The 23,503-nt window shown below is 40.1% G+C and overlaps 1 protein-coding gene across 1 annotated transcript in view; it reads left to right on the forward strand.

Moving 5' to 3' along the window:
• LOC124599768 (CCR4-NOT transcription complex subunit 3) overlaps positions 1 to 23,503 on the forward strand; it is a 101,214-nt gene that overhangs the window by 56,068 nt on the left and 21,643 nt on the right. The window contains exon 10 of the mRNA XM_047136106.1: positions 20,386 to 20,700. Within this exon, the coding sequence (XP_046992062.1) occupies positions 20,386 to 20,700 (315 nt within the window). The remainder of the gene's footprint in view (positions 1 to 20,385; positions 20,701 to 23,503) is intronic.

Here is a 23,503-nt window from a genome sequence, read left to right on the forward strand (position 1 = left end):
CACTTACACCGGCGTGTCTGCCCATACAATACTATGTATGCACCTTCTGTGGCAGGTGTCCAAACTACTTCACTGCTCTACCCATGCAAAATTTCTGGACTACTACACAGTTCTACCCAAGCAAGCACATCTGCCTCAATTATGATGTCCACTGGCAGGGATACTAAATGCCTTTCCCCTGAAGAGGCAATGTAGAGCTGAAAGCGGCCAGGTGTGGCCCGCAGTCTTAAGTGCAGAACCAGAGCAGGCGTCATAGAACCATCAGACAGACCGACAAAATGGTTCCTGAAAATAGTAGGCCTAACTGTTAACAGATCACTAAAAAATTGACCTACTGATATAGACTGATGGGATTGAACCTTACTATACATATGAAAAACAATATTGCTTTTACCGTGTTCCGAGCCTTATTGTTACATACCTTCTCAATTTCTAAATTTATGTGAACACTAAGAGAATTCTTCTCAGTGAACTTGAGCCTAGCTTCCTTTCACGAAAGATTAACCTCTCTGTGGGATGTTCGTTTCTACTTTTCAGCAGCTCAGTTAACACACAGTTGGCAAAAATTCATTTCAAACACAATAACATACATTTGTCAGTTGCAGATTATCATGACTCTTTCTCAACTGACGTGCTTGAACTCGGTCTCTCTGGTAGGGAACTTCGCAAATGAAATCTGGCACTTGTGTGGCACTCCTTTCAGATTGGGAAATCCTGGGCATACACACATATAATGCATTCAGTTCAAATCACAGTATACATAGGAAGACCGGTGTGTACTTTAATATTGTCTATGCTCGGGATTAATTTTATAAAACAAAATGTTATCTTTTATAATAATGGGGGTTTTCTGAATTAAAAAGTCAACATGAGATTGTAATTGACTTCCCCATTTTAAATGATAATTGGTGAGGTTTTGCCAGATTAATTTCCTCCATTTTGGACCCATGTAATTAATGGAAGTGCCCTAAATCAGTAATTAAACATGCCAGTACTAATTATTTGACAGGAGAATCTAGGCATATCACATGTAATGGTATTCAATTTAACTTGTTCAGATCATTCTTCTGTAGGCTTACCCATGGCTACTTCACATGGGAACTATATTCATGATGAAAATGGGATACACGCACATGAGGAAACAACATTTGATATGAAAAGCATTCTCCAGGACACTTGGAATATACTGCTGCAAGAAAAGGACATTAAATGAGTCAAAGAAAAGCAGAGAAAAAAAGTGTTAACTATCGTCAACTATGAAAATGCATTATTATTGAAGTTGATGAAAAAGAAAAACTTATTGCTACAGTAACAGGAGACATCATCACCCTTTTGTACTTGTCCATGCAGAAGAACTGTTTGAAGTATAGCACAATAATCACTTGAAAATAAGACACGGACGTCGCACATGGGTTGAAAATGACCTGCAGTTTATGTACAAAAATGTCACCAATAAGGTTATTACTTTCTATGTTTGCTTATGCAAACCTTGTCAGGCTAGAATAAAAGTCTCTCGGTGCACACGCCGCGTCGATTTAGGATAAAACTCCAAGCTTTCGACCACTACCTCCGTGATTGTCGTCAGGGCTAAAACTGACTGTCGTGAAGTGGCGAGGCTCCCACTTTCGTATGCAAAGGACGGCTTCTGATTGGCTGGAATAAGTCATAGCAACAGCGATATGGCGCGTAGTGAAGTGGTGCCCTCTACTTCCATAGATGTAGTTTCTATCACGCGTTGCTTGCAGCGCCATCCCTTGAATCAGGAGGTAAAGTGCGGGAAGTTTTCCTCTGCGATTTTTCTTTATCCAGTACACTCTTCCAGTTGTTGCTAAGTGCATAACCGTTGTCTCTGTTAAAGTTGCTATCGCTAAGTCTAATTTCGACTGCTTCCCGGATCACAGAGTCCCAGTAATTCGATGCATGGGCTATTACTCTCGTTTCTTCAAATAAAATCTTATGCTTGTTAAGCAGGCTATGCTCAGCCACAGCTGATTTTTCCAAATACCTGTATTTTAGGTGGCGCTGGTGCTCAATGCAACGGTTGGCAACGGTTCTTACCGACTGGCCCACGTAATTCTTGCCGCATTCGCAAGGAATACTATAAATTCCAGGCACCCTTAAGCCAAGACTGTCTTTGACTGGTCTCAACATTTCTTTCATTTTCCTAGGTGGTCGGAAAACTGGTTTTATTCCTTGCCTCTATAGGACTCTGCCTATCCTGCTTGTTGTAGCACCGCAAAATGGAAGCCGTGCTATGTGTTGGTCCTCTTCTTGTTTATGGACGGCATCGTGTCTTACTTTCTTGGACAATACTGATTTAATTTCACCGGCAGAATAACCATTCCTCTTGAAAACAGCCGTCAAATGGTTAATCTCAGGACTAAGGTGGTCCTTGTCAGAAATAGTCCTGGCTCTGTGCACTAAAGTATTCAGCATAGCTCTCTGCTGAGACAGATGATGGAAGTTGTGGCTATGCAGATATATGTCTGTATATGTGGGCTTCCTGTACACAGAATGGCCCAGTCATCCATCCGGTTTTTGCTGCACCAACACATCTAAAAAAGGTAACTTCCCTTCCTTTTCTACCTCCATTGTAAATTTTATGTTTAGATGTACACCATTCAAATGTTCGACGAACTGCTGCAGCATGTCATTGCCATGTGGCCAGATTAAAAAGGTGTCGTCGACGTATCTGTAGAAGCATGATGGGCGGAAGTGAGCACTGGTCAACGCTCATTCTTCAAAATCCTCCATGGAAAAAATTCGCTATTGCTGGTGATAGTGGCGAACCCACACTGTTCCATCTGTTTGCCACTATTAACCCAGGCATAGCCAAGGTCCCATCAAACGGGCCAGTCAGGATATACAGAATACCACATTGTCATGGATGCATACAAATAATTCAGCACATTGGGCTGAGAGTCTTCAATTCATCCAGTTCATGAAAAACCATTCTTTTCATCAAGGAATTCAGCAATCACCATATGAGGCAATATTTGGCTGTAAAGAAAAAATGGCTGAGTACTTCAAATCTGTCTGAAGAAATGATTGACAACATAGTGACAGGGGAAGACCTTGAGAGACTCAAACAAGAAATGGAGGATGCTATAAATGTAAGTACTGTTCCAGCAATGAAATTGCTGCTGTGTAAGTCGAACCATGGGAAAGTCGAGACCAGTTACCTGACAATAATAAGCTGAAAATATGAAGAAGAATGTAATTTATCTCATTGTTGTATATACTGCAGCAAAGATGTGCATGGAAGAAGTAATGAAGCAGAGGAAGGATATGGAGGGAAAATTATTTGCAAATTATGTTATAATAAACAATAAATCGGAAGAAGAGGGCAGGAGCTCACAACAATTTGCAAGCACAAGGTGCAAAAATTCTTAAAAATTCAGATGCAAAATTCACACCTGCAAAAGTTGTAGACAATGTTCGCCTCTGTATACCAGATTTTGACAGAGGTCGCAGAGATCCCAGAAGTGTTCTTGCAGTTGTCATGAACATCGAAGGCACTTCCTACAAGCTGGGAACAGAACATGGTATTTGCAAGCAACTGTACTCCAGAAATGAATTCTCTATTTTGCACGAGCAACTGCTCATGTTGGAACTCGTGGCCAAAGAAGAAAAATCATTGCGATCCATATAGTCTTTGCAACCACTGACCAGAGGCCAAGGATACAATCAATGCAGTTGCTCTACTAAATGTGCCAGAAGTCACTGCAAATGCAGAAATAAGAAAATATTGTGTAATTCCAAATGTCTGAAAACAGTTAACTTGTAATAAGTGAATGCCAATCGTATTAAAAAATATTTATGAAGTTAATAGATTTTATAAAGTTTGTTTTTATAAGTGAGTTTGATAAAATAAATAGATTACATACAACTTGAAATTATACACATTCATCCACACTCTATTTATCTTCCGACTCTGGCTGATCTCTTTATTTATCTTCAGATTCTGACCGATCTGTCTGCGCCACTCTGCAAACTGGCCGTCTAGATCACGAACTCAAGAAAAGATCAGACACTAGCAGGTCAATTTACAGCGATGTTGGCCATTTCCTGACTTATACAATTTGAAATTGTTCAATCATATCAGCTTTGCTTCTTTTGTCAGAGTTTGGCCGATCGGTCCCAGCCCCTTCACGAACTGGCTGGCCAATTTAAAGCAACATTGGCCTCTTCATGACTTAGCCGGTCAGTTCCCAATTTGGCTGTAACATATGTAATGAACAATGATGTTACTTTAACGCTCCTTTGAGTGTTGCGGACGTTAACATTGATGGCTAAAGATTTTTCTTCATTAAAAATAGCACAATGTTTTATTTGCTAGGATCTGTTTAGTCCAATCTTAAAGCTGGTCTCCTGTTCTGAACACCTGTATTTTGTTCATTAGGAGACACTGTGGAACTGTGAAGTGCCTTCTAGAAGGCGAGGAACATTGCATCAACTTTGACCTCTGGATGTTTGGGTTTTTGTGGACAGAGTGAGCTGGGTTTAGCAAGAATTTTGTGTCGAATCCATTTTGATTCCTCCAGAGGAGATTTTTGGTCTTCAGAAAGATCACAATACGAGAGTGTAAAACATGTTCCAAGATTCTACAATAGATTGATGTCAGCAATGTAGACCTTGGAGTTGACCAGCACTGTCTAGTACATAAATTGTGTTGTGTTATTCTATTTATGTCCTTGTTTTTTAATTTAGCTTAGCATTCAACATGAAATACCTCAAAATACAGCCTTGTGCGTTAGTGCTTTACAAGTAAACTCCCAGTTCTTTAAAGAGTTGAACATCCATTTATAAATCAGCTTCAGACATCTGTTTACTTTACAAATGACTCAATGTGTTAAATATTTGACATTAACCATGTAAATGAGGGAAAGGTTCAAAATTATGTTTAAATTTTTCTGGAAATCACGAAGTACTCTCATTCTCAAGTAGTGGATGAATGTACTTAGTGTAATTTGCGTGCCGTCATTCCTCAAGACAGACCGATAGTCTCCAACGTAATGCTTGCCTTAGTGTGTTAAAGATTTAACACAAGATTATACCTCTTAATGAGTAGGTTATGACTGTGATTTAAGTTTTTAAATTCAATCGATTATTACATTAAATATTGATTTCATTTGTGTGTGTGTGTGTGTGTGTGTGTGTGTGTGTGTGTGTGTGTGTGTGTGTGCTGACAGGAGGGGGTCCTGGAAGCTGTTAGAAAGGTAACCTGCAACTGGTTCCAGATTAGTGCTTTCATAATATACATTCTACAAACACCTTCAATTGGAATACTCTGTTTCTCTGTCGACCTGTGATAGACTGCTGCTAGAATTGGAGCAAATTCTTCCACATTCTCTATATTGAATCATACAGGTATCCCATAATACCCAGTTTCCTTCGTTCTGTTGAGCAGTTTCAGTTAATTTTTATCCTGGGGCAGTCATCTCAAATATGTTGTTTTGGTGTTCGTGTGACAATTGTGAGGAGAAATTTAGTATATCGGCCTTCTCTCTATCGCCGTCTGTTTTGGCATCTACGAAACTGGATTAATGACTTTGATCCATTTAATTAATTAATGTTAAGAACAAAATTTCATAGGATTTTCTATCAGTATGGTAAATAGAATTTTGCTTTTGAATTCATTGACCACCACCTGCATTGCTCTCCTTGTGCTCTTTTTGGCTTATTCAGCTTTTGTTTGTGAAGAAAGGTTTTGCTGTATTTAAGTCCGGATTAAGTTCTGTTTGTTTTCAGAGCAACTTTCTAATATTGTTGTTTAATCATGACAGGTCTTTCACCAGTTTTAGAACTTTACTCGACACATATCCTCTGAGGCATATCGTACAAAATTCTTAAATTTTGTTCATATTTACTCAAATTTTTGAGTCTCAAAAATGAAGGTTTCATGTTACCTGCTCAGAAAATGGGAAATCAGCTTCTTATCACACTTACTAAGCAAAAAAATTTCCTACCTTTCTTTTAGCTCTCCACTTGACACCTGTAAGCAAGCAATGTTATAACAACTTTATGATATTGATTACCTCCACTACATTTAGTGAATAAAATAGTTTAGGTCACTTTGTAACCAGGTCTGGGATGTTATGCTCATGAATTAGTTCTCTGATTAACTGCTAATAGTATATTTTGGTCAAGACACTTGAAACAGTCCTCACTTGATGACACCACCACTACTGACAGTCAGCCTAGCTATCTGATATACATTTCATTTCCTTTTGTTCTCTTGTTCTTCTAAGGCCATGTCTTGTTGCTGAAACTATTCTCCCCTATTTTGTGCTGTATTCTTCATTTCTTGACAATTTTGGCAGTTTTTATTATTTTCCATTTTTTTGGATATTTGCTGAGAGGATTCTCTGCCCAGTGTTCTCTTTTTAAACATCTTAATTGGTTTTTCTTTCTGTCCAGTTGGTCCTTGTTGGGCTTCTCTAATATACATACCAATTGGACTGAAAGTTTCGTTGCTGTTCCCTTCTGGTTGCAGACAGCTTCCTGTTTCTAGCACTATGTGGACATTATTACTGTTTATAAGTAATACTAGTTCTGCGACCTTACCATGGACAGCCGTGCAATTAACCAATACTATATTAACATTTTCTTTCTCTGATCTACCGTGATGAATGCTATCTTTTGTAAATAACAGTGCTGATATTCTCCCACTTCTTTCTCTCCGTACATAATTTACCAGACCAGTTGACAAACTTTCTTTAACCTATAAAAAATATGTGCATGCCATTTTTACTTCGCTACCCTAGTAGCTGCTTCCTGCATAGAGTTCATATCCATTATAGTAGCATAAGTCCTATAAATGTCCACCCAGCAGCAGCAGATAAGAAATCTGTACCAAGGATCATCACAGAATCATCTGAGCCTTTGATTTAACCCTCCAAATCATAGAACTAGGATCAGTTCTCAAAATGATACTGCAGAAACATTAGCTCAGGTTCCACCCCCACATGCAAGGCAGCCTGTAGGAACCAAGGATGGCCTTTGAACCCAGGCGGCAGGCATCGTTTGTACCAACATGAGCCATGACTGGCGCTCCCCAGGACCCACTTTCTCCTTCTTCCCTGTGACATGCAATCACACCATTATTCACCATTCCCTCTTATGTGTGTGAACATTTCCCAGGCCAAGTCAGGTTGAGTGTATTTGGAAGGTGCTATGGCTTCAGGGATGTGCCACAACTTTCGCCATAGGTGCCTCCACCCTACCAATAGCCTGAAACCTGCCAACACAGCTTCCATCTGTTTCCGAAAATGGCATCTGCACACAACACGTGCAGTCGCCATCATTGTTAATCCACACTGAGCAATAAATCAAGATATATATACTATTAACAGTGTACCTACTAAATACAATCTAAGTACAATAGTACTTAGATTGCACTATGAAGTCAGATCATGTGCCACTAACAATAACATAATACACAAACTCTTGGAACAAAATTAATAACACTACTGAAAACAGATCAAAAAATCATTGCTATTCAGTTCTGAGAACCGTATAACAAAACTACTAAACTGCTGCTGGAGGCTACTCTTTTCGAAGTGACAGGCACTGTTGTCTTTCAGCTTATGAATTTCTCCCAACTAATGTCATTGCACTATTCTTGAACAGGGATTTATATGTCTGGTAGCATAGCTTCCCTTGTAAATAAACTATATGCCATTTGACAACATTTTCTTTATATGGTATTGAACATTAAATTTATGACGTGAATTGACTGTGAACGGCTTGCCTCTGGACGCACATTAAGGAGGAACAGGTTTGAAATCTCCATCATGCTATCCAGATGTGATTTTTCCATTGTTTCCTTAAATGACTTAATGCAAATGGTTCCATTCTAAAGACCATGTCTCCAGTGAACTTCTTCACTTGGGAGTTAACCCATAATCTTCATGCTTTCTTAGATAAATTGCTGACTAGCTATGCTCCTCTCCAAAAGACTGTTAGAATAATGGAAAACCAGCTGCCTCAATCCTCATGTCATCTTCCTCACCAAAAATTTTGGCATGCAAACATATTCACACTCTTTTAACACACAACATTCTAAATCCTATTAGCCTCTCAGTTTGTAGCAAAGCCTCATACTCAGCATCTCCCTTTCACTGCCACTGTATATATAAAACAAAGATGATGTGACTTACCGAACGAAAGCGCTGGCAGGTCGATAGGCACACAAGCATACACACAAAATTCTAGCTTTCGCAACAAACGGTTGCTTCGTCAGGAAAGAGGGAAGGAGAGGGAAAGGCGAAAGGAAGTGGGTTTTAAGGGAGAGGGTAAGGAGTTATTCCAATCCCGGGAGCGGAAAGACTTACCTTAGGGGGAAAAAAGGACGGGTATGCACTCGCGCGCACACACACACACACACACACATATCCAACCACACATATACAGACACAAGCAGACATATGATATGGTATAAAAATCAAATTTTTGCGTGCAGCTTTCTGGAACATATTGGTACTTTGCTCTGTCATGCATTGACTAGTACACGACTATGAATCTTCTTTCCATAATATTAAGGGTATAATTTAGGCAGAAGCAGTGAGGGAAAAGGAGCAACATTCAGACTTAAATAACTGGTAGTCAAGGGTTTTTCTACATTACCAATACTGTGGTAAAACCACTCTGTTTTATCTAAAAAAAAAAGAAGACCCATACAGTGTAGGTGAAAATATGAATTACTCCAAGAAGGTAGTAGAAACATTTTGGAGCATTATCAAACAGAGAACAAATGACACCATTGAGGAAACTAATCACTGTCCCATAAATTCAGTGATTACTTCATTAGTATGGCAGTAAACATAAGAATTGATTATAAATAATGAAATGGAGAATGTGATGTCCTGCGTACTCCCCTTATTTCAACAGGGATATTTCTGTTCAGATATGTATTGTAAATTATTTTATTTTGAGAGCAGTTATAGATCCTTTTTAAATATATGTTTCTATGGTTTTCATTCAGCAGCTGCATAGTAGGACACACACACTTCACTCAATTTATGTCTGGTCATTACTAGCAAATGGAAATGTTAGACAAAGACTTCTGTTTTGTGATTGTGAATTTTCAATTATAATTACACCAATTGACTATTTATTTCAATCTTTCAATTTTTAAGTCAATTGCTGTTGTAGCTTTCCTCACATTAAAATTATTTTAAGAAAGGGGGGGGGGGGAGGTAGGTTTGGATTTAGTACATGTATTGAAGCCAGAGCATTCATTTAATGAACGAAAGAGTAAGATTACAAGATGCATTAAATTTGCTCTGGCTGAAATTAAATGTATCATGAAAGGGCATTATCTCAAAACAAACAAGAGAGACAAAAATCATAAGATTGCTAAATAAGTATTTATTTATTTAACCTGATCTGAGTAGGACCACCAGGCGCCCTCTTACATTGGACCAGAATATCGCACATACGGTACCTTTTCTACGTCATAGTTAGCAAAATAACAGTTTTAATATGATAAATAATGTTAAAATGATTCAAGTGGCAATGTAAGTAAATAATACTGCCTATGAACTACTAACGTTAATACTGGCAGTACTTGTTCTACTACTACTACTACTACTACTACTACTACTACTGCTGCTGCTGCTGTCACTAATACAAAAATGATGATGATGATGATGATGATGATGATGATGATAATATGATGACAATAACAACAATAGTGATAGTGGCAGATATAGAAAGACTTTATAGGTGTACAAAATAGTTGTTTTCTGCTATAGTGAATTTTGGGGAAAGGAAATTTAACGAGACAGTGCCAGCAATGAATACGGAGAAAGAAAGAAAGATGTAAAGGGACAATGGTAATCATTATTGTTGCTTTAGTAGGTATGTCATTCTCTGTCTACTGAAGCTGCAGATGTTATTCAGTTCTGTAATATAATGTGTGAGATTATAGCAGAGTCGAAGGACTTCGAGAAAGTGACTGAGTGATGGAATGGTGGAGAAAGGATTTTGCTCTGATGGGAACAGGAGTTTCTGCCATGTTGTTCAGTCAAGTGTGTTAAGGTTGAGGAGAGATGTGAGGGACAGTGTACAATGATAAAACGGTAGAGAAGATAGAGGGTATGAAAATCTCTGCACTTGTCTGCACACAGCCAGAGTAGCTGTGCATATGATGGGGAAATATGATCAAAGAGTCGAACAACACAGATATACTGAATACAGAATCAAACAGTGGAAACTCCAGGTAGAAATATAAACAGTGTAGAAAAGATAGGTTGTTACTTACGGTAAAGATGACACTTTAAGATGCGGGTAAAGATGACACTTTAAGATGCGAACAAGGCTGTGGCCAAAAGCTTTGTGTGTCTTTTAATTGTGGCTGTCTGCAGTTGAATGCGTCATCTGTATGGTAAGTAGCAATCCGCCTTTTCCTACATTGTTGGTTATACTGAACACAAACATTCATAACCAGCTCCAGGAGTGCCATGAGCTCTCCTGAGAAAGGTCTTGGAGGAGAACATCAGTGTAATCAATAATTGGAAATATAAGTGTTTGTAGAACTTTCTTTTGGGGTCAAGAGGGAAAGAACTTTACATATTTTTGTAGGGCACAGAGAGATATTGATGCCTTCTTGCACATTGCAGTTACATGCTCAATCCAATTTTTATTTTCATCCATTATTACTCCCACACTCTGTGCTGAAAGAGAGAAGCTGATATTTGTCCAATTTAGGGCTAAAGATGGTAGGGATTCCTAATATTTTGGGCTAGTGAGCCTTGAGTGACCAACAAGTACTGCTTAGGTACTGGATGGGTTGAGCTTTAACCCTATATCCTGCACTGATTTTGATAGTGGACACAGGTCTGTATTGAGAGTCTCAGTAGTTGTCTTCAGGTTTATTGGTTTTGCATTTACATACAACTGGAGGTCATCAGCGTACATGTGGTATTTTTAGTAGGAAAAAACTGAGGACACATCATTGACGTACAATGAAAGAGTATAGGATATGATATCGAAGCCTGGGGAGCACCTGTCTCCACTGTGACATGATGGTGCCAGACATGACATATTGCTGGTAAGACGTCAGGTATGAGCAAAATCATTGCATTGCACTTGGCAAGAAAATTAGGCTGCAAAATGTGGCAAGTAAAATGTCAAAGTCAACAGTGTCAAAGGCTTTGCTGCAGGCTATGAAGCACATGATAGTCCCCTCTAATGCATCCATGGCAAGCTTCAGGTCATCTGATACCTTTTTTAAGGCAGATGTTGTGCTTCGGTATTAACGGAAACATGATTGGTATTCCTCTAGTAGGTTGTTTGTAGTTATGTAGTTTGTTAGTTGGTCATGAACTATATATTCTTAGTCCACGGACAGTGAAGGAAGAATGCAAATAGGTCCATAATCTGAGAGTGCTGTGACAGCATCCTTTTTAGGTAGTGGCTTAACTAGCCCCTGTTTCCAAGCCTCAGGGAAAACACTTGTGGTTAAGGAGTGGTTGAAGATATCTGTTACAGCAGGCAGTAGTATCTCAGTAATAAGCTTCATCATTTGGATTGTGATACCATCTTGTTGACTGATACACATGATGGCTTTTTCGACAATATTGCAAGTAACATGCTGTAGATAGAATTTTTCACGGCTACAGTCATTTACCTCCTTGAAATAGTTAGTGAGTCTCGTGTTTCATTTGTGGTTGTAGGTAATGTGAAGTACCGGTTCATTTCTTTGGTTAGGACAATGAGAACAGCTGCAGCTTTTACTTTACCTATACCAAGACCATGCCAATTTTTCCATAGGACAGCTGCTCTATTTTTGTTGCCATTTAGAGTATGGGAACACGTGAGTTTTGCATTTCTCATGGCTTGAATGACTCTGTTTTGCTTCTGCATGCAAGCAGTGTGCTTTTCAGGTGTGCGGCACAGTTTGTATGTCCGATGTGTAGTGTGTCTCAGATTCTTGAGTTGTTGTAGATCTTCAGTTAGGTCTGTGTCAGTGTGCAGTTATAACATCATCACTAGAAATAATAGGAAGCAGGCGATATCTAGTAACAGAACCATTTCACGTTTCCTAGCTGTGGTACTTTCAGATCATAAATTTCAATAACAATTTATAATTATTAACAAGACAGACTTCAGCATTAATCACAGTAGTTGCATGCTGCTGTAACCATATTGAAACAAAGTCATGTCCAATTTCTTGACCTGGTCTCTCAGGATGAAACTAATGATCTGTAGTTCGATGTGAAAATATGGTTGTACTTCCAGTGACAAGTCTTATTACATAAAAATGTCTTTATACTGTATTTTGTTATATACCACTGTGTACAAGATGTGCAATGTTGTATTTCTCTAGTAGCCTAGTTTGTTTCTAGTCTTGGGAATGCTATCTTATCTAAATTAAAAACAGTTCTTTGGAATGCTTTGGCATTATGTTGAATCCAGAAGACAGCTGCATTGTCAGGTTACGTTACTCTACTAATGCCAATTTCTGTTCCCAGTATTCTTCGAAGGTGATAAAATTCTTATTACAAAGAAGTTGCTTTCTTGGCAACCAACAGCTGAGCATTGAGATGGAAAATATGATACATTTTAACCTATTTATAATTTATAGTGTGTTGGTGAAGTTTCTACCAATACATGTAGGCCTACACTCTGTAAGTCACCTTATGGTATGTGGCATTGCACATGGCAAGAATTAACTGCTTATGAGCTCTAATTTATCGTATTTTCTAGATGTGATATTTAGTAAGACATATGTGGGAGGAAGTATTATGTTGTTCACATCTTCTTGGTGCGTGCACTTTCTTGAAGCATAGCACCTCACTTGTAGCACCTTCCACTGCAGCATATTGAGTGTCTCCATAACACTTTCAAACTGAGTGAACAATCCCATGACGAAACATGCAGCTCTTCATTGGGTCTTCTCTATCCTTTCTATTAATCCAACTCGTGGTTTTGCAAGAATAGGTTTAGTTCATTCATTTGCACTTCTGAGGCGTTAATCACACAAACCAACTGTAGGGCCAACAGATTAGAATGAAGAAAGGGTATTAATGAACTGTATTTAAGAACTGGTCAAACAAATGTTTCTTAGGTAACTTCTTTCATAACTGAATTACATTTCCTTAAGATTTTCCAAATGAATCACAGACTCTCATATGCTTTTCTACTATTTATTTTATGTGGTGTGTAATGTTTTCTCCTTGTGTTTTATGTTAGTTATTGTTTCTAGTGATTTGTTTCCAGTAGTATGAGGGGTCATTCAATAATTAAAGAGACAAATTTGTCTGGAGAAAAAAGTGTTTATTTTTACAAAACAATGCTTTTTCTACTATTCAACATAATCCCCTTGAACATATATGCACTTATTCCAACGGACTGCAAGTTTTTTTATTCTGGCTGCAAAGAACTCTTTATGTTTGAACCAATTTCCCACAAAATTTTTCACGTACTCCTTGTCCTGGAACCTCTTCCCACACAATGCCTCCTTCAGTGCACCAAACAAATGGAAATCACTAGGTGCTAAATCAGGACTGTAAGGAGGATGAGGCAGTACTTCCCAGCCCATTTATCATTGGTTTCATTGGTTAGTTGAGCAATATGAGGGTGTGCGTTGTCTTGCTGGAGAATCGCACCATTCCTCTGAGATCCACGATGTCACTCTCTCATGGCTGGCTTTACCTTGTTTAAAAGCAAATCTGAGTAGTATTGGCTGTTCATTGTACACTGCTCTTTGGAATAATCACAAAAAACTGGATCTTCAGCATCCCAAAACACCGTCAACATTACTTTTACTGCTGATGCTTGGGTTTGACTTTTTTCTTGACATGTGAGTTGGTGTGCTTCCACTCCATGCTTTGTCTTTCTGATTCCGGCTCATAATAGTGAACCCAAGTTTCGTAACAAGTTAAAATTTTGTTGAGGAAGTGCACACCTCCACTTTCATAACATTCCTTTAGCTCTGTGCACACTCTCAACCTTGTTTCTTTGTGTAGCCGCGTCAACACCTTTGGGACCCATCTCGCACATGTTTTGCGGTACTTCAGCTTGTTACAGGTAATGTTATGAACTGTACCAGTACTAACTTGAACCTTATCAATTATCATTTCCACACTCATACAGCGGTCGGCACAAATAATGTCATCAATTCGACTTTCAAGTGAGGGAGTTGAAACTGCAACTGGTCGGCCAGTCACTGAGTCGCAACCATTTTTGAAGTGCTCTACCCACTTGTAAAAATTTCCACGATTCATACAACCTTCACCATAAACTTTATAGACATTCTGCAGAAAACGGAGTGTACATAAAGTTCGGGAACACTTTCAATGATACATTGCACTAGAACCAAACATTATACAGATATCATACGTACGTCATTTTGAAGAGAAACACTGAAAGTTTTTTTCCCATTTATACTGCCACAACGTAGTTTGGTAATTTGCCGATAGTCAGCGATAGTCACAAACATTGCAAGTTCAGGTGCGGAGCGAGCTTTCTGTGTGTTGGAGTTCGATAAAAACAAGTGTGCTACAGCTGTTCAGTGGATGTTTAGAACCAAGTACAGAAAGAATCCACCAACAAGGAAGGCCATTTACCACTGGCACAACAAATTTGTTAAGACGGGTTACTTGTGCCTGGAAAAGAGAAGCAGACGTCCCAGTGTGAGTGAAGTGAATGTGGAGTGCATATGAGAGACATGCATAAGGAGTCCAAAGAAATTGGTGCATCGTGCATTCCGTGAACTCGAAATGACTCCAATGACAGTGTGGAAAGTCCTGTGACAGAAGCTGTCTATGAAACCATTCAAATTGGAGCCGCATCAATGGATCTGCCGTGCCACAGAAGGTAACAGCATGTTTCATGAAATGGCCTCCCCAATCACCAGATCTCACTCCGTGTGACTTTTTTCTGTGGGGACACATTAAAGATCTGGTGTACGAACTGCCTCTACCACGTGGCATAACAGAGCTCCAGGAGAGAATACGGGAAGTGACTGCCACAGTCGACAATGCCATGCTGGGACGGGTGTGTCAAGAATTCGATTACCATGTTGATGTCTGCCAGGTCACCCATGGTTCGCATATCGAATGTTTGTAAAAAAACTTTCAGAGTTTCTCTTCAAAATGCAGTATGTATGACATCTGTACAATGTTTAGTTCTTGTGCAATAAATAAATGGATGTGTTCCCGGACTTTATGTACACCCTGTATATTCACTGGTTTCTCACCTTCAGCAAGTAAAAAATAAATAACAGAACATTGTTCTACTAATGTGGACATTTCAAGTGGACCCGCCATCTTGAAATGTATTTTTGAGGTTATAAACAAAAGAATGTTGATACATCAGCTGACCAGAGCTCCTCCCATTGATGCCAATTTGCAGCCATAAAAGTACCAAACTTGCCCTACTAGCAGTTATTTCCCCAGACCAATTTGTCTATTCAATTATTGAATGACCCTCATACAATCAAAGAGTTGTGGACCTCATTGCCAATTTATTCACATTATATTATGTTTATTTATGTTACATTCAAAGTCAATCACCAGTCCCTGTACAGATCGTGAATTCTCTGCAGGTCTGCCATTTTACTACGCTCTTCTGGCATTTCGATCTTCCTGTAGACAATAGCATCATCTTTGAATAGCCTCAAAGAGTCTCTAGTGTTACCCTGTAGACCATGATTATAAGCTGTAAACAGTAACAGTGTTACTACACTCTCATAAGATATGACTGTGCTATACCAAATATCTCAATGGTATCTTAATGTAGGAAGATTAATTACTTGCTTATAAGACCATTGGCATTGAAATTCCAACTACTGTTTATACATGATGTCACACATTGCAGATTATTTATTGCTGGCCTTTTACCCACAGCTTCACCTACAGACAGCACATATATTGCAAACGTCTCCTCCCCCCCCCCCCCCCCCCCCCACTCCATATCGCTCTCTCTCTTTTCTTTCTTTCCGCCTTCTCCTCATGTGCACCATCCCTTTCTATCTGCACCATGATTTCCCTAAATCGCTCCAGGCAAATACTGGGATGGTTTCTTTGAAAGGGCACAGCCAATTTCAGTTTCCTTCCGCATCCTGAACACAGTGTGAGCTTGTGCTCCATCTCTAATGACCTTGATATCAATGGGACATTAAACCCAATCTTCCTTCCTTTCTTTCCTTTCCATCTGCTTCTCCCCCATGTCTCTGTCCATTCTCTCCAACCCTATGTCCAACTCCTGCTCCTACCCCTCCATCTTCCACCAGCCTTTTATCACGCTCCCCCCCCCCCTCTCTCTCTCTCTCTCTCTCTCTCTCTCTCTCTCTCTCTCTCTCTGTCTTATCCTGTCCCCTCTCTGTGTCCATCTCTTATGCCCCCATTTTCTTTCCATCTCGTCCTCCGCCCTCACTACCCATCTCCTCCTCCCGCCTCTTTCTGTTCATCCATTCCTAACTGCAAGTATTCCCCTGCAACACATTCTGATACTGCCTGCACAACATGCCAGTCATACAGGGCACTGTACATGTCGGACATTACCAACTATTTTTAACCTCAGCTCCACCCCATGGGAACTAGGTGGTAGTTACCCCCTTAGTTCTTCTTTCAGTATAATGAGTAATAAGTGTACAAAATTAGGTTGAAATCAGTTTAGACATTTATGCGACCACACACACACACACACACACACACACACACACACACACACACACACACACACACACACGTACGTATGTACATTTTGTGTGTGTGTGTGTGTGTGTGTGTGTGTGGTGTGTGTGTGTGTGCGCGCGCTCGCCTTATACACATGGGCTGTCACCTGCTGATGCAAACAGCACATACATAGCACACATTTGCCACCCTCTCTGTTTTCTCCTCCTTCCTATCTTTCTCCATCTCCTTCCTATCTTTCTCCATCTCCTCCCACCTCTCTCTCCGTCCATCTCCTCCTCCTACATCACTCTCCGTCCGTCTCTTCCTCCCACCCCACATTGCCAGACTCCTCCTGCCACCACTCCCTCCCCATCACCCCCTGCCACCCCTCTCTGCCCATCTCCTCCCCATGGTCACTTAATCCTCCCCCTTCCCCTGTCTCCCCATCCACCCTGTCTCTCTCCTTCCACCTAGTCCCTCCCCCTCCATCCAGAGCCTCACCCGCCCAACCTGCCACCCAGCTGGCCCAACCCCTACACCCAATTAACTTCTCCCCCTACCCAGCTGACCCTGACCCCCACCCACCCAGCCAACCCCACCCCCCACTGAGCTGGCTCCTCCTCCCTGCCTTCTCCCCCCCCCCCCCTTCCAGCTGTCTGATTGCCCTTCTGGCTCTTCCCCTGTCCCCTCTGCCCATGTTCATTTAGCTGCCCCCCCCCCCCCTGACTCTTGCAGCCTGACTGGGGCCCCCCACTCTTCCAGACTGCCCCACTCCCCCTTCCGGTCTGGTCGTCCCCCTGCTGGCCTGGCCCTCCCCCTGCTGGCCTGGCCCTCATCCCACCGACCTGGCCCTCACCCCCTGCCCCTGCCCATCTTACCCTTCCTCTTCCCCCTCTCTGCTGCCTCGCCTTTCCCTCCCCCTAGCCCATTTCCTCCACCCTTTTCCTTTTCCACCTACTCACTACACCTCTCCACCTTCTACCTGCCTGCTACCCCTACCCCCACTTCTCACTCAATCTCTCTGACCATGTCCCTCTCCCCCTGTCTCTCTGTCCGCCTCATCCTCCCTTCTTGTCCCCTGTCTGCTCATCTATGTCCAAACACATATATACCCCCTGGAACGCAATCTGACACTACTCACATAAAATGCTTGTTGTGGGGGGAAATCCTAGATGTTGGGGGAACCAGTTGGTGTGTTTCAGCCTTATGGGAGCTAACTGGATTTTATTAATTCCAAGATAGTAAGTAGTATGTACACCAAACATGGCTAAATCAATCCAGTGTCTCAGTAGGAGACAGGAACTCTCTCTCTCTCTCTCTCTCTCTCTCTCTCTCTCTCTCTCTCTCTCTCTTTTTCTCTCTTTTTCTCTTTCTCTCTCTTTCTTCCTTTTTCATGTATGTATGTGGTTATTTGAAAATCATTACAGGCAGCATTTATAGTCACAATGTTTGAGGTGTAGTCACAAAGATTTTTCTCCCTGGTAACCAGGTAAACGTCTTCAATCATGGTACGCATTGAAATCCTTACACCGTTTCTCTGTAGCATGCCACCAGAGGAGCCAAAACAAAATGGCACACTCCACTCCATTGTATCAGTGGGCTTTCCCTCTAGTGGCATGCTGTGCGTTAGTGCGGCATGGGGTTTTCAGTGTGTGCCAGGACTGCAGACATGCACCAGAAAACAAACAAAATACAGTTCACATAATTTTATCTTTTGGTGGTGATAATTCAAATGTTACGGCTGTCCCCTATGCCTAAATTTAATGTTTCTTCTGTTTGTGTTCTAATTAATATAAACAGTAATTTGTTTTAGGAACATAGCATAGTATATTAGTCTGCAATTAAAACGGGGATACCTACATAGTTAATGTTTGTTGGGTGTGACCTGCGTGCTTTGCATTATTGTTCTTCAGTTGCTCGTAACTTTCTGGTACACAATAAAAATGTTATTCTCCATGTTGATACTTCCTGCCAGATTTAAACTGTATGTCGACTATGACTCGAAACTGGATACTGGATGTTATTGTACAGGATACACTGCACTAAAATTCAAGTTTACAAACAGATTGTCTCTCTCTCTCTCTCTCTCTCTCTCTCTCTCTCTCTCCTCCCTCCCTCCCTCTCCCTCTCCCCCCCCCCCTCCCCCTTCCCACATTACTCCAGTCCTGTAGACTGCTTAAGGTGAGGGGTTGTTTTGGGAGCAGTAATTGAGAGGAACAAGGGAAGAGGAAGGAAATGGACAGTGACAGCTACAGAGAACCAGCAAGGGAATATGATAGGGATGTAACCCCAGTAAGATTGTTAGGGTGCAGGCTGAGGAAGCTGTGTGTAACATGCAATGTAGTAGAAAAATGGACTGAAAGTATAGTAGTGCAAGATAGAACATAGGAAGAGGTAGAACACAGAGAGCACAATGTGACAGTAAGTTAATGGATAGTAGGATCAAAATAGAGTGGAAGGGGGGGGGGGGGTCAATGTGACAGGGGTAGATGGAGGTGGTGGTTTAACAATGGTTAACGGAGGATGAAGCCAGTAGGTTTGTGGAATTGAAGATTATGTTGTAAAGACAGTCTCATCTGTATAGTTCAGAGACCAGTCCTCCCCCATCAGAGGCAGGTACATGCGAAATCAGAACTGTTGACCCAAATCAATGGCCACAGCCAAACTATGGCGAAAAGCAAAGTTGATCACCCTGTGGCAGTGGAAGCCTCTAGTGTGCTTGGCGACAGTGGCTATTGCACAACTGAGACCATTTGGATCCTAGCCCCCGCCCCTCTGTACCAACACAATATTATATTTTAATTATTTAAGTCAGCACTGAACTCTCCTGTTTTGTGTTAAATATTTAGTCTATTCATATATCCTAAAAATGAATATGCCTGTGTGTATATTATTTTTGATAATTTTGGCTAGTCAGATAAGGGCAATGATGTCATTTGAAAAAGAGGAGAGGAGAGGAGATACATTCCTTATTTCACTGTGCTTCACTTACTTAACTATGTAGTTTAGATTGAAGTTTATACTGCTGCCAAGAGAAGTTCAGTCTAGGAAGTTGACTGTGACTCATATATACCAAACAGGAATTTCTCTTCCTTTCGTATATGCAATGAGTGGTGGTCTTTTCACTTATTGTATGTATTACACTCAAAATATTTCATTCAGCTGCTAAACTATAATTTATGTATGGCATAATAATACACTGAATTTTCTCCTGTTGAGAAATTTGGAGCAGCAATCTGTTTTACTTGATAAAAAACTTTCCATAGCAGAGATAACATATATTCAGCCTTATCTTTGACAACCGGTTTCGACATACAGAATGATGGTAACATAAATTTTTTTGAAGACTAGAAGATGACTGTTATGTCTCTCAAAACCGGTTGTCGAAAATAAAGACTAATTTATGCAATCTTGGGTGTTGAAAGTTTTTTACCATAATATAACTAAATAAAATCATTGAGACCATTTTGGTTTGTAAAATAAACCAAGCAACAGTTGACGAAAGAGGTAGCACCATTGACCAAACTTGCTTCTGTTGAAAGATGAACATTTGCCATGTGACACGAAGAAAATGTGTATCCTTGTGTTTTGAACATCCATTATAGCGAAATCATTATGCAGTTGGATTGAAACCAACAAGCTAAGGCTCTATCCATTCAGTCTTTTTCGTGAATTTAATAAATTTTTCCATCACTGTTGTGTTGTGTGTGATCAAATATGTATGTATTCATTATTATACTGTTTTAATGTATTCTAGGTTCCTGAAGGTATGTCATCCCTAAAGTCAATTGCGCAGCAGGTGATTGATCGAGCAGGTCTGGAAATTCCACCATCTGAACCTAGCAGGGGATTGTTTGATAGTAAATCGCAAGTTTCGGAAACATCTGAGGCCCACATACCACCATTGCTGGGTGTCGCTCCTCTTGGTCCAGTACCTTTGCAGAAAGAACACCAGTGCCAGTTCCAGATGATGGAAGCTGCATATTACCATATGCCTCATCCATCAGATTCAGAGCGGTTAAGGCCATATTTGCCAAGAAATCCATGCCCAACACCTGCGTATTACAACCAGGTATGAGAACTGCAGTTAGACATATTGATAAACTTGTTAAGCTATTTGATGTCACCTAAATGAGACACATCTTCATTCATTAACATTAATATATCTGTTGGTGAAAGTATTGAAAGAAGGTATCCAAACTTGAATGTTACAAACTGATACATGTTTATTAGGGTAGTGTATCACAGATGGGACTGTTAAAGTACCACCTGATAATTGTAAATGTTGTACAAGAAAGTTGTTCATTATTTAATTATGAAGTTTGTTTATTTGTCTTTTTCATTAAGAAGGAAAAAGAAAGAGAGAGAGAGAGAGACAACAACAATTTGAGAACTGTTTATAGCATGGCCAGTTTGTTGAGTCTTTTTAGTTATTTTGAATTTGGCTTGATAATCATAAAGAAATTTGTTTGAGGTAAAGAACGAAAGACAGCTGAGACGTCTATACAATTTTCCAACAACTCGGCCATGCAGTGTATGCATCCTGGACACTGTTGACAGAAATAAATTTTGTAGCTGGTGTGCTGTACTGACTGTATTTCGTGGTCACTAAATGGACACCTTTCAGGCTTGACTTGTAGAAGCAGAAAAAAAAGCTGCAGGAGCCACATGATGACTGTAGGGGGCGGAGAAGGTTGCTAACTTGGGTTTCGCCAGAAACTCCTGAAAGCAGAGATATGTGGCTAGGATTGTTGTTGAGGTGTGACTGGCAGATATCAACCATTTCCTTCTTTGTCCATGCAATGTACAAAATCATGTAAACCACACTCTTGGTGTTGAATAGGTCAGTTAGTGTGGTTTTCATTTTAAACTTTCTCATTCTAGCTGTCTGATGGACAATGGAACTCCAAAATGTTCTTGTCAGAACATTAGAGTTCCTTCTTAGGTTTGTAACCATACACCTGTATTGCGTGTGTTGTGTCACTGGTAGTGATATTATCCAAAAAAAGTGAGGTTTGGTTTGCGAGCATCTGAAAGTTCTCTCATGATCACGACTCTGTTCTTGTGGTTGGCAGTCATCAGTTTTAGAACCAGCTCAGCTTGCACTTTCCACATTGTCAAATTGTCACTAATGGTGTTGTATACAGTTGTTTTTGGAACATGGAGACACACTGTTAGCACCTGCATATATATTCCATTGTCAGTGTTCGCAAGATCGCAAATATGACACACATTTTCATAACTTTTACTGGTTTATGGCCATCCTGAATGGAATTCATTGTCCATCTTTTCCCAGTCCTCCTTAAATGATGTCAGCCATCTTGAAACTTGAGAATATGACAAAGCAGAGTCCCCTTAGGCTTGCTGACTCTTCAACTACTTGTCAACATAACATTTTATGAGTATGGCACAAAAATTAATCATGTTCCGTGTCAGAGTGTTGACTGCATTGTGCATCATACTATGTGCACTATCGAAAAGTTCACAGCAACAGCGGTGCAGATACTTCTGGAGCTTGTATCAAACTGATGTAGGCAGGGATGTAAAGTTAGTGTCTGCTCCATATACCTCAAGTGATGTGAAACTGGTACGAATAGGAATGCTTGGGAAAAACTGCATTGCGTTCCAAACGCACCTTGTAAAAAGTTAAGAAAGAGAGTCGTAAATAATAAATGAAAGGAAAAAAAAGAGAAAGAGGGGTCTATGAATTGAAAGGTGAGAATAATGAAGTAATTCAGTCATGTTAACGAAGATTGTGAGCATGTTTACCACAGTTGTTTGGCAGTAAAGAAGTAGCAGATAGCTCTCAAAGTTTCAGACCAAGTGACTTATTTTGCTTGAAATGCATTTGAAAAAGGTGAAGTGACATTGCGTTCATAATTAAGATCCCACTACAACACTATTTGTCAATCAGTACACACGTGACACATCCCACTCTTGCGGTTTTCGTTATCATCTGTAAGCATACATTTCCAGATATAAGAATTTAGGTGTCAGTCTGATATGTTAGACAACTGTGTTCACATTGGAGACTGATACATGTAGTATTGGACTAACAAGGAATACAGGGGGAAAATAGATTTGGAAGGCAATGTAATTACTGGAAGGAAGTAAAAAACGCATGTGCACAGATTAATTTGGATATCTTCAACGTAAAACCTTGATCTGACAGCTTTGTTTAATATTACTGTGTGTCAGATTACTAACAACAAAAGAAAATAAGTGAAACGTTAAATAACATAAAATTTACAAGAGCACCCATTGACCTACTAGGCTCAACTATTTCAGAAGTGACAGAAATCTGAATGTATCGCATTAATTTTAATAAAAACTGTGATTCATACTGCAGAGTGTTTTGGAAATGTAATCTAAGTAGTGAGTATTGTACATGGGAAAATCTTTCATACATCCAAATCCAATGGCAGCAGTAACATTAATAGGGCCCCCCCTTGAATATGTGTGGGGTAATTGGGGAGGCATGATGTGCCCCTCCAACACATTCAGCATTATGCGCATTATAGTACTGCTTTCTTCACAAGAAGATGCTTGTATCATTTTCCAATTACAATAGGCATAGTATTTACTAAAGGGCGCATACACAAGAATGAGATAATTATTTTGTTTTCGTTAAGTGCTTGCAAAGGACACTCTTGGGAGTTATAAATGCTACCATGACTGCAATTACAGTGCAGAAAAGCCACTTTCATAAATTACACTTGAAATTTGGTGTGTGTTGCGGTCTTCTCACTTGGTAGATAATAATGTGAGGAACAGTAGTGTGCATAATCTTCTCCAAACAGGTTACACTTCAGTTCAGTTCTATAAAATATCATTTTTAGTCATGTTTACCTGAATATTTTCAACGTAGTGACAAT

The sequence above is a fragment of the Schistocerca americana genome, chromosome 1 (genome assembly GCF_021461395.2).
Source record: "Schistocerca americana isolate TAMUIC-IGC-003095 chromosome 1, iqSchAmer2.1, whole genome shotgun sequence".
In the NCBI taxonomy this organism is placed as follows: domain Eukaryota; kingdom Metazoa; phylum Arthropoda; class Insecta; order Orthoptera; family Acrididae; genus Schistocerca; species Schistocerca americana.